The 12,180-nt window shown below is 46.4% G+C and overlaps 1 protein-coding gene across 1 annotated transcript; it reads left to right on the forward strand.

Moving 5' to 3' along the window:
• Nucleotides 1–1,223: 1,223 nt before the first annotated feature.
• LOC138894722 (uncharacterized) lies at nt 1,224–9,156 on the forward strand. Its single transcript, XM_070179450.1, has 2 exons — nt 1,224–1,371; nt 8,702–9,156. Exons 1-2 carry the CDS (start codon nt 1,224–1,226, stop codon nt 9,154–9,156), a joined length of 603 nt encoding a protein of 200 aa, XP_070035551.1.
• The last annotated feature ends 3,024 nt before the right edge of the window (nt 9,157–12,180 follow it).

Genomic DNA, 12,180 nt, shown 5'->3' on the forward strand with positions numbered 1-12,180 from the left:
CCGTTATTTTAAATGTCTTAAATTCATTTCTGTTAAATCTTTTTGAAAGTGTTTTGGAAAGGTCGGCTTGCCTAGTATCACGATAGGTGCCATCACGACGGGTTAGGTTTTGGGTCGTGACAAGTTAGTATCAGAGCCTAGGTTACATAGGTCTCACGCGTCATGAGCGGATTTAGTAGAGTCTTGCGGATCGATAGGGAGACGTCTGTACTTATCTTCGAGAGGCTGCAGAACCCTTAGGAAACTCCACATTTTTGAATTTTTGTCTTGCGAATTTGTTGATTCTAGTAACTAAACATCTGTTGTTTCATTCTCTCACAGATGATGACGACTCGAACTACCGGGCAAGATGGACAGCCACCAGTACCACCAGTCAGGGCCGCAAGAGGCCGAGGTCGCGGTAGAGGCCACGGTAGGAGCAAAGGTGCAGCCCGCACAGCAGCTGGGGCTGTACCTCCAGATCCACCAGTTGTCCCAAATCAGGACCAGATTCCAGTTGTTGATGCATCAGCTCAGGCACCACCTATGCCTATTGTGATTCTAGTCCTTCAGGAGGCCTTAGCTCAGATTCTGACCGCGTGTACCAGTCTTGCTTAGGTGGTCACTGTTCTGGCCGTAGCAGCAACTTCTCTGACCGGGAGAGGCGCTCAGACTCCTGCCGCCCGCACACTAGAGCAGGTGATACAGGTATTCCAGACACGGGGGGTGGGACACCACCAGCCCAGCCGGTTGCAGCTACTCAGGACTATGTGGTTCCTGCTATGCCTGAGGATGAGCAACATAGATTGGAGAGGTTTAGGAAACTCCAGCCTCTTTCTTTCAGTGGTGCAGAGGGAGAGGATGTGTAGGGTTTCTTGGACAGGTGTCAGAGGATACTCCATACAACATGTATTCTGGAGACCAGTGGGGTCTCGTTCACTACCTTTAAGTTCTCTGGGGCTGTATTTAGTTGGTGGGAGGCTTACGAGATGAGTAGGCCGGTCGGCGCAGTACCCCTTACTTGGCAATAGTTCTCTGTTATCTTTCTGGAGAAGTTCGTTCCTCAGTCCTGCAGAGATGAGTTGCGCAGACAGTTTGAGCAGCTTCGTCAGGGTGATATGTCTATGACAAAGTATGTGATGCAGTTCTTGAAGTTGGCCCGTCACGTTATCTGGTTGGTTCCCATGGACAGGGAGAGGATCAAGAGGTTTATAGATGGCCTCACTTATCAGCTGTGATTGCTTATGACCACAGAGAGAGTGTCTGGTGCTACTTTTGATGAGGTTGTCGACATTGCTCGTCAGATTGAGATGGTTCGTAGTAAGGAGAGGGTTGAAAGGGAGGCCAATAGGCCTCATGGACAGGGAGGATTTAGCGGTGCTCATTGTGGGGGTCAGTTCCAGCACGGTAGAGGCCGTCCTTTTAGACATGCCCAGACGGCTCATCTAGGTCACCGTGGTGTATAATCTAGCCATGGTTCTCACAGTTATCAGTAGGGTCGTTCATCTCTCGGTGCCCTCCCAACGCAGAGTTCGTCATGTGCTCCATCGGGTCAGGGTTCGTCTATGCCAGGTCCTTCTGCCAGTTATCCCGATGCTTGGGGCTCCATTCAGTCCCCTGCACTATTACCGCGGAGTTGCTATGAGTGTGGGGAGTTTGGTCATATGAGGAGAATGTGTCCCCGTATAGTGGGAGGTCCAGCTCGGCAGAGGAGCCAGTCTATATCATAAGCACCAGCCCCTCCACCACCCGCTTAGCTAGCCCGGGGTGGAGCCCAGTCAGCTAGGGGTCGCTCGAGAGGGGGAGGCAGATCTGGGGGTGGCCAGGCTTATTTTTATGCCCTCCCTGCCATACCAGATGCCATTGCTTCAGATGCTGTGATTACAGGTATTGTCTTAGTTTACCACATAGATGCCTCTGTATTATTTGACCATGGTTCCACTTATTCATATGTTTCCTCGTATTTCGCTCATTTTCTGGATATGCCCCGTGAGTCTTTAGTTTCATCTGTTTATGTATCTACTCCTGTGGGTGATACTACTATTGTGGATCGCATATATCAGTCATGTATGGTGGCTATTGGGGGTCTGGAGATCAGAGTGGATCTTTTACTGCTCATTATGGTCGATTTTGATGTGATATAGGGTATGTATTGGTTGTCTCCATGTCATGTTGTTCTAGATTGTCACGTGAAGATCACGATGTTAGCGATGTCAGGGTTGCCGAGAGTTGAGTGGAGCGATTCTATAGACTATGTTCCTAGTAGAGTGATTTCATACTTGAAGGCTCGGCGGATGGTTGAGAAGGGTTGTCTATCCCATTTGGCTTTTGTGAGGGATGTTAGTGTAGACACTCCTGCCATTGATTTTGTTCCGGTGGTGCATTATTTTTCGGATGTGTTTCTTGCAGACCAGCCGAGCATGCTGCCACACAGGGATATTGACTTCGGTATTGATTTGGTGCTGGGCACTCAGCCCATTTTTATTCCACCGTATCATATGGCAGCGGTAGAGTTGAAGGAGTTGAAGGAACAGCTTCAGGAACTCATTGATTAGGGGTTTATTAGGCCTAGCGTGTCACTTTAGGGTACACCGATTCTAATTGTAAAAAAGAAAGATGGTTCTATGAGGATGTGCATTGACTACAGGCAGTTGAACAAGGTCACAGTCAAGAACAAGTATCCTTTTCCAGATGGTCGGATGAGTGCGAGGAGAGCTTTTAAAAGCTCAAGACTGCATTGACCACGACTCCAGTTCTAGTTCTGCCATCGGCTTCTGGTTCTTACATAGTGTATTGTGATGCCTCGCGGATAGGAATTAGATGTGTTCCGAGTAGGAGGGTAGAGTGATTGCTTATGCTTCGCGCCAGTTGAAGACCCATGAGAAGAACTATCATGTCCATGATATTAAGTTAGCAGCTATTGTTTACGCCTTAAAGATTTGGCAGCAATATCTGTATGGGGTCTATTGTGAGATTTACATTGATCATCGGAGTTTGCAACATCTGTTCAAACAGAAGGATCTTAACTTGCGTCAGCGGAAATGGTTGGAGCTTCACAAGGACTATGATATCACCATTTTGTACCATCCCGGGAAGGCCAATATGGTGGCCGATGCCTTGAGTCGTCGGGCGGAGAGTTTGGTGAGTTTAGCATATCTTCTAGTAGCAGAGAGACCCTTGGCATTGGATGTTCAGGCCTTAGCTAGCCAGCTTGTTAGATTGGATATTTCGGAGCTGAGTCGGGTATTGGCTTGTGTGGTCTCTAGGTCTTCTCTTTATGATCGTATGAGGGAGCATCAGTATGATGACCCCCATCTGCTCATCCTCCAGGATAGGGTTTGGTGAGGTGATGCTAGAGATGTTACTATTGGTGATGATGGCGTGTTGAGGATGCAGGGCCGGATATGTGTGCCCAACATGGATGGGCTTCGGGAGTTGATTCTTGAGGAGGCCCACAACTCGAGGTATTCCATTCATCCGGGTGCCGCGAAGATGTACCAGGATTTGAGACAGCACTATTGATGGAGGAGGATGAAGAAGGATATAGTTGGGTTTGTGGCTCGTTGTCTCAACTGTCAGCAGCTTAAGTATGAGCATCAAAGACCGGGTGGCTTGCTTCAGAGGTTAGAGATCCCAGAGTGGAAGTGGGAGCGAATCATCATGAATTTCGTAGTTGGTCTCCCACGGACTCCGAGGAAGTTCGATGCTATTTGGGTGATTGTGGATCGGCTGACCAAGTCCGCGCACTTCATTCCAGTTGGTACTACTTACTCTTCAGAGCTGTTAGCTGAGATTTACATCCAAGAGATTGTTCGCCTTCATGGTGTCCCAGTTTCCATCATTTCAGATAGAGGCACACAGTTTACATCGCTATTTTGGAGGGCCGTGCCGCGAGAGTTGGGTACTGAGGTTGAGTTAAGCACAGCCTTTCACCCTCAGACTGACGGACAGTCCAAGCGCACTATCCAGATATTGGAGGACATTTTACGCGCTTGTGTCATTGATTTTGGGGGTTCATGTGATCAGTTTCTGCCGCTCGTGGAGTTTGCATATAACAACAGTTATCAGTCGAGCATTTAGATAGCTCTGTACGAGGCTTTATATGGGAGGCGGTGTAGATCTCGGGTGGGATGGTCTGAGCTGGGTGAGGCTAGGCTCTTGGGTACATACTTGTTCCTGGGTGCATTAGACAAGGTAAAATTGATTCAGGAGCGGCTTCGCACAGCGCAGTCTAGGCAGAAGAGCTATGCTGACAGGAAGGTCCTTGATGTGTCTTTCATGGTCGGGGAGAAGGTTCTGCTAAAGGTATCACCCATGAAGGGTGTTATGAGGTTTGGGAAGAGGAGAAAGTTCAGCCCTCGGTTCATTGGGCCATTTGAGGTATTTCAGAGGATCGAGGAGGTGGCTTACAAGCTTGCCTTGTCACCTAGATTGTCGAGTGTGCATCCAGTATTTCATGTTTCTATGCTCCAAAAGTATATTGACGATCCGTACCATGTTTTGGATTTCAGCACGGTTCAGTTGGATGGTGATATGACTTATAATATGGAGGCGGTGGCGGTGGCCATTTTGGAGCGGCATGTTCGGAAGTTGAGGTTAAAGGATATAGCTTCAGTAAAGGTGCAGTGGAGAGGTCAGCCTGTGGAGGAGGCCTCTTGGGAGACCGAGCAGGAGATGCAAAGCAGATATCCACACCTATTCGAGACTCCAGATATATTCTAGACCCGTTCGAGGACGAACGTTTATTTAAGAGGGGGATGATGTAATGACCCGGCCAGTCGTTTCGAGAGTTATAGCCCTATTTCCCCTATTTCTGCTTCTTTTGTGCTTTATAGTTGTATTATGTCTTACCGGGTTGGTTGGTTCGGGTCCGGAGTGATTTTGGAGTGAATTGAGACACTTAGTCTCTTAATTGGAAACTTAAGTTGGAAAAGTCGACCGGATATCGACTTGTGGGAAAATGACCTCGGATTTGAATTTGCATGGTTTCGTTAGCTTACTTAGGTGATTTTGAACATAGGAGCGCGTCCGTAATGTGATTTGGAGGTCCTTAGTAGAATTAGGCTTGAGGTTAATCGGACGTGGTTTGGTAGGTTTCAGCGTCGTGTGGAATTTGGAAGTTTAGAAGTTCTTTAGGTTTGAATTCGGGTGTAATTTGGTGTTTTGATGTGGTTTTGAGGGAATCAAATGTTTGACTAAGTTCGTATCGGGTTATAGGACTTGTTGGTATAATTCGTTGAGGTCCCGGAGGCCTCTGGGAGATTTCGGGTGGTTACTGGCTTGATGGGAGTTGAGGAATTACAGCTGAAGTTGCTGCTACTAGAGTAACCACACCTACGGAGTGGGAACCGCAGGTGCGAGTCCACAGAAGTGAAGGAGGAGCCGCAGATGCGGCTAAGGACGATTTGGGCAGAGGACGCAGGTGCGATGGCATTCTGGCACCTGCGATGGTCGCTAAAGCGGATTTAGGACCGTGGGTGCGAGTTTGGATCGCAGGTGCGATGTAGTTCCCGCACTTGCGAAGAGCTCAGATGCAGTCACTTGATCGTAGGAGCGGAGGTAGAGTTTAGGGATTTTTCTGCATAAGTGGGGCTTTGCCCGCAGATGCAGAAATGGAGCCGCAGTTGCGAGAAGTCTGGGCAGAACCTATAAATAGAACACTACGAGATTTTTCACCATTTTTATCATTTTTTAGCTCGGATTTTGGGGATTTTGAGAGACATTTCGGAGTAATCACCGAGGTAAGTTCCTTGTGCCTATTTATCTTCAATAATGGTGTTTCCCCACTGATTTTTCACCTAGTTGGTGAGTGTTTGAGGTGAGATTTGGGAGATTAGGGCTTGGGAATTGGAGAGTGAATTTTGGGGTTTTGGAGGGGAAATTGAGGTCGGATTTTGATAAATTTGGTATGGATAGACTCGTGAGTGAATGGGCTTTCGGGTTTTGTGACTTTTGTCGGGTTTCAAGACGTGGGCCCGGGGGGGCGGGTTGATCCAATTTCGGATTTTGGACTATATTTTAGTAGTTTTCTTGTGAAATTGATTCTTTTAGCTAATATTGATTATCTTGTGTTGTTTATGGCTAGATTTGGGGCATCTGGAAGCTGATTCAAGAGGCAAAGGCATTTTGGAGTAGGATTTATGCGCGGTTGAAGTAAGTAATAGTCTTAAATCTGGTTTTGAGGATATGAAACCCCGAGATTTGGTATGATGTGAATATTTGGAGGTGACGCACATGTTAGGTGACGGGTGTGTGAGCGTGCACCGTGAGGGATTGTGACTTGGTCCATCCCGTGAGACTGTAAAGTCGAATAGCCATTGTTATTACTTGTTTTTCCTTGTCTTTGAGCAATTGACTGCCTTTCATGTTAGAAACCATGCTTAGGCCATATGATATCGCTATTATGACCCGCAACGGTCGAATACTTGTTGAATTGACTGCTAATTGTTGTCTTGTACTCCGTCACAGTCTGACTTCTGTGTTATATCTCAGTTCCCTCTCCTTTCTTGTTGATACTTGTTGTATTCTCTGTTTGGGCTACTTATTATGATATTCTGAGAGCCAGAGGGGCTGGACAAGTATAGTGAGTGAGATAGGGCGTGAGTGCTGAGCTGTGAGCTGCGAGCTGTGAGCTATATGGATCAGGTTGCACGCCGCAACAAGCCTTCGGGCTATATATATATATATATATATATATATATATATATATATATTATTGGATCGGGTTGCACGCCACAACAAAGCCTTCGGGCTATATATATATTATTAGATCGGGTTGCACGCCGCAACAATATTGGATCGGATTGCATGTCGTAACAATATTGGATCGGGCTGCACGCCGCGACAATATAGCGCTTGGGTTGAAGGAGCCCCTCCGGAGTCTGTATACCACCAGTGAGTGTAGGTACCTATTGAGAGTGTGTATTGAGGGCTGAAAGCCGAGAGTATGAGTTGTTGAGATGAGTTGAGTGACTGCTGCCTTGAGAGGCTGTACTTTCTTTTATTTATTGTTGCACTTAGTTGTTATCTGTTGTTGTTGTGAAATTTCTGGAAGATTCATATCTGTTTTACTTGAGCTCAAACTGATTTGACTTATACCACCGGATTTGAAAGTATGTTCACTCTTTATTGAAAACTTTTGAAATGAACTGTATTTTTATAGCTCGTCACTGCTTCTCAGTTCCTTATTTAATTATGTTACTTGCTGAGTTGGTTGTACTCATGCTACACCCTGCACTTCATGTGCAGATCCAAGTGTGTACGGTTCTAGCGGTCGCTGAGTTCGTGCGCGAGCTGATTATCGGAGACTTACAAGGTAGTTGCTGGGGTCCGTAGTCCTTCTTTCTCCTTTCGTATTATCTTTTCTCTCTTGTATTGGCATTTGGCACAGACTGTAGTAGACTCTGTTTTTAGATTGGTTGTCATATGCTCATGACTCAATGACACCCCGATGTTGGGCTATTATTCCGCACTTATGTTTTATTTGGGTTTTACCCCGTTTTTATGAAAAACTCCGATTATTTTAAATGTCTTAAATTTATTTTTGTTAATTATTTTTGAAAGTGTTTTGGAAAGGTAGACTTGCCTAGTATCACGATAGGCACCATCACGACGGGCTAGGTTTTCGGTCGTGACAAGTTGGTATCAGAGCCTAGGTTACATAGGTCTCACGAGACATGACCCGGTTTAGTAGAGTCTTGCGGATCGGTACGGAGACGTCTGTACTTATCTTCGAGAGGCTTCAGAACCCTTAGGAAACTCCACATTCTTGAATTCTTGTCGTGCAAATCTGTTGATTCTAGTAACTAAATATTTGTTGTTTCATTCTCTCACAGATAGTGAGGACTCGTACTATCGGGCAGGATGGACACCCACCAGTACCACCAGCCAGGGCCGCGAGAGGCCGAGGTCATGGTAGAGGCCGCGGTAGGCACAGAGGTGCAACCCGCACAACAGCTGGGGCAGTACCTGCATCAGGACCAGATTCCAGTTGTTGATGCATCAGCTCAAGCACCACCTATGACTATTGTGATTCCAGGCCTTCAGGAGGCCTTAGCTCAGATTATGACCATGTGTACCAGTCTTGCTCAGGCGGTCTCTGTTCTGGCCGCAGCAACAACTTCTCAGGCCATGGGAGACGCTCAGACTCCCGCCTCCCGCACACCAAAGCCGGTGGTACATAGATTCTAGACACCAAGGGTACCACCAGCCCAGCCGATTGCAGCTGCTTAGGACTATGTGGTTCCTGCTATGCCTGAGGATGAGAAACATAGATCGGAGAGGTTTAGGAGACTCCAGCCTCCTTCTTTCAGTGGTGCAGAGGGAGAGGATGCATAGGGTTTCTTTGACAGGTGTCAGAGGATACTCCGTACAGCATGTATTCTGGAGACCAGTGGGGTCTCGTTCACTACCTTTCAGTTCTCTGGGGCTGTATTTAGTTGGTGGGAGGCTTACGAGATGCGTAGGCCTGTCGGCGCAGCACCCCTTACTTGGCAATAGTTCTCTGTTATCTTTCTAGAGAAGTTCGTTCCTCAGTCTTGCAGAGATGAGCTACGCAGACAGTTTGAGCAGCTTCGTCAGGGTGATATGTCTGTGACGAAGTATGCGATGCAATTCTTGAAGTTGGCCCGTCACATTATCTGGTTGGTTCCCACGGACAGGGAGAGGATCAAGAGGTTTATAGATGGCCTCACTTATCAGCTGTGATTGCTTATGACCACAGAGAGAGTGTCTGGTGCTACTTTTGATGAGGTTGTCGACATTGCTTGTCAGATTGAGATGGTTCGCAGTAAGGAGAGGGTTGAAAGGGAGGCCAATAGGCCTCATGGACAGGGAGAATTTAGCGGTGCTCTTTGCGGGGGTCAGTTCCAGCACGGTAGAGGCCGTCCTTTTAGACATGCCCAGACGGCTTGTCCAGATCACCGTGGTGTATCATCTAGCCATGGTTCTCATAGTTATCAGCAGGACCATTCATCTCTCGGTGCCCTCCTAACGCAGAGTTCGTCATGTGCTCCATCAGGTCAGGCTTCTTCTATGCCAGGTCCTTCTGCCAGTTATCCTGGTGCTCGGGGCTCCCTTCAGTCCCCTGCACCAGCAACGGGAAGTTGTTATAAGTGTGGGGAGTTTGGTCATATGAGAAGAGAGTGTCCCCGTATAGTGGGAGGTCCAGCTCCGTAGAGGAGCCAGTCTATATCATCAATACCAACCCCTCCACCACCCGCTCAGCCAGCCCGGGGTGGAGCCCAGTCAGGTAGGGGTCGCCCTAGAGGGGGAGGCAGATCAGGAGGTGGCCAGGCTCATTTTTAGGCCCTCCCTGCCAGACCAGATGACATTGATTCAAATGTTGTGATTAGAGGTATTGTCTCAGTTTGCCACAGAAATGCCTCTGTATTATTTGACCCTGGTTTCACTTATTCATATGTTTCCTCGTATTTCGCTCATTTTCTGGATATGCCTCGTGAGTCTTTAGCTTTATCTGTTTATGTATCTACTCCTGTAGGTGATATTATTATTGTGGACCTCTATATCGGTCATGTGTGGTGACTATAGGGGGTTTGGAGATCAGAGTAGACCTTTTGTTGCTCAGTATGGTCGATTTTTATGTGATATTGCTCAGAGGACGCATGTGCAATGGCATTCCCGCACCTACAATGGTCGCTGAAATGGATTTAGGACCGCGGGTGCGAGTTTGGATCACAGGTGCGATGTAGTTCCTGCACCCGCGAAGAGCTGAGATGCAGTCACTTGATCGCAAGAGCAAAGGCAGAGTTTAGGGATTTTTCTGCATAAGCGAGGCTTTGCCCGCAGATGCGAAAATGGATCCGCAAGTGCGAGAAGTCTGGGCAGAACCTATAAATAGAACACTTCGAGGTTTTTCACCATTTTCATCATTTTTGAGCTCGAATTATCGGGATTTTGAGAGAGATTTCAGAGTAATCACCGAGGTAAGTTCCTTATGCCTATTTATCTTCAATAATGGTGTTTCCCCACTGATATTACACCTAGTTGGTGAGTGTTTGAGGTGAGATTTGGGAGATTAGGGCTTGGGAATTGGAGAGTGAATTTTGTTGTTTTGGAGGGGCAATTGAGGTCGGATTTTTATAAATTAGGTATGGTTAGACTCGTGAGTGAATGGGCTTTCGGGTTTTGTAACTTTCATCGGGTTTCGAGATGTGGGCCTAGGGGGCCGGGTTGAGCCGATTTTGGATTTTGGACTATATTTTAGTAGTTTTCATGTGAAAATGATCCTTTTAGCCAATATCGATTATCTCGTACTGTTTGTGGCTAGATTCGGGGCATTTGGAGGCCGATTTGAGAGGCAAAGGCATTTTGGAGTAGAATTTCTGTGCGGTTGAGGTAAATAACTGTCTTAAATCTAGTTTTGAGGGTATGAAACCCCGAGAATTGGTATGATGTTAATATTTGGAGGTGACGCACATGTTAGGTGACGGGCGTGTGAGCCTGTACCGTGAGGGATTGTGACTTGGTCCGTCCCGTGAGACTGTAAAGTCGAATAGCCATTGTTATTACTTGTTTTTCCTTGTCTTTGAGCAATTGACTTTCTTTTATGTTAGAAACTATGCTTAGGCCATATGATATCACTGTTGGGTACCGCAGCGGTCGAAAACTTGTTGAATTGACTGCTAATGGTTGTCTTGTACTCAGTCATAGTCTTATTTGTGTGTGTTATATCTCAGTTCCCTCTCATTTCTTGTTGATACTTGTTGTGTTCTCTGTTTGGGCTAATTATTATGATATTCTGTGAGCCTGAGGGACTGGAGAGGTTAGTGATTTAGATAGGGCCTGAGTGCCGAGCTGCGAGCTGCGAGCTGTGAGGTATATGGATCGGGTTGCACGCCGCAACAAGCCTTCGGGCTATATATATATATATATATATATATATATATATATATATATATATATATATATATATATATATATATATATATATATATATTATTGGATCGGGTTGCACGCCGCAACAATATTGGATCGGGTTGCACGCAGCAACAAAGCCTTCGGCCTATATATATTATTATTGGATCGGGTTGCACACCGCAACAATATTGGATCAGGCTGCACGCCGCAGCAATATAGCGCTTGGGCTGAAGGAGTCCCTCCGGAGTCTGTACACCTCCAGTGAGCATAGGTACCTATTAAGAGTGTGTATTGACGGCTGAGAGCCGAGAGTATGAGCTGTTGAGATGAGTTTAGTGATTGCTGCCTTGAGAGGCTGTACTTGCTTTTATTTGTTGTTGCACTTAGTTGTTATATGTTGTTGTTGTGAAATTTCTGGAAGATTCATATCTGTTTTACTTGAGCTCGAACTGATTTGACTTATACCACCGGATTTGAAAGCATGTTCACTCTTTACTAAAAACTTTTGAAATGAACTATATTTTTATAGCTCGTCACTGCTTCTCAGTTTCTTATTTAATTATGTTACTTGCTGAGTTGGTTGTACTCATGATACACCCTGCACTTCATGTGCAGATCCAGGTGTGTACGGGTCTGGCATTCACCGAGTTTGTGAGCGAGCTGATTATCGGAGACTTATGAGGTAGCTGCCGGTGTCTACAGTCCTTGTTTCTCCTTTCGTATTATCTTTTCTCTCTTGTATTGGCATTTGGCACAGACTATAGTAGACTCTGTTTCTAGATTGGTTGTCAGATGCTCATGACTCAGTGACATCCCGACGTCGGGCTATTATTCTGCACTTATATTTTATTTGGGTTTTACCCCATTTTTATGAAAAACTTCGGTTATTTTAAATGTCTTAAATTTATTTATGTTAATTGTTTTTGAAAGTGTTTTGGATAGGTCGGCTTGCCTAGTATCACGATAGGCGTCATCACGATGGGTTAGGGTTTTGGTCGTGACAGGGTGACTCTAGGGGGATCGATCCATATCCACACGCAAGAACGGCTAATTCAACTTGCTGCCAGCCCGGCATGATCATAGGCTCAATATCATAACTCGCCCGGCGTGGTCACAGTCATAACAGTATAATCCGCCTGGCGTGGTCACAAGAATAACAACACAATCCACCTGGCATTTCACAGGCATAACAACACAATTCGTTCGGCGTGCTCACATGTATAACAATAGAATCCGCCTGGCGTGGTCACATGCATAACAACACAATCCGCCTGGCGTTGTCACAGGCATAACAACATAATACGACCGGCGTAGTCATAGGCA

This window comes from Nicotiana tomentosiformis, chromosome 6 (genome assembly GCF_000390325.3).
Source record: "Nicotiana tomentosiformis chromosome 6, ASM39032v3, whole genome shotgun sequence".
Classification (NCBI taxonomy): domain Eukaryota; kingdom Viridiplantae; phylum Streptophyta; class Magnoliopsida; order Solanales; family Solanaceae; genus Nicotiana; species Nicotiana tomentosiformis.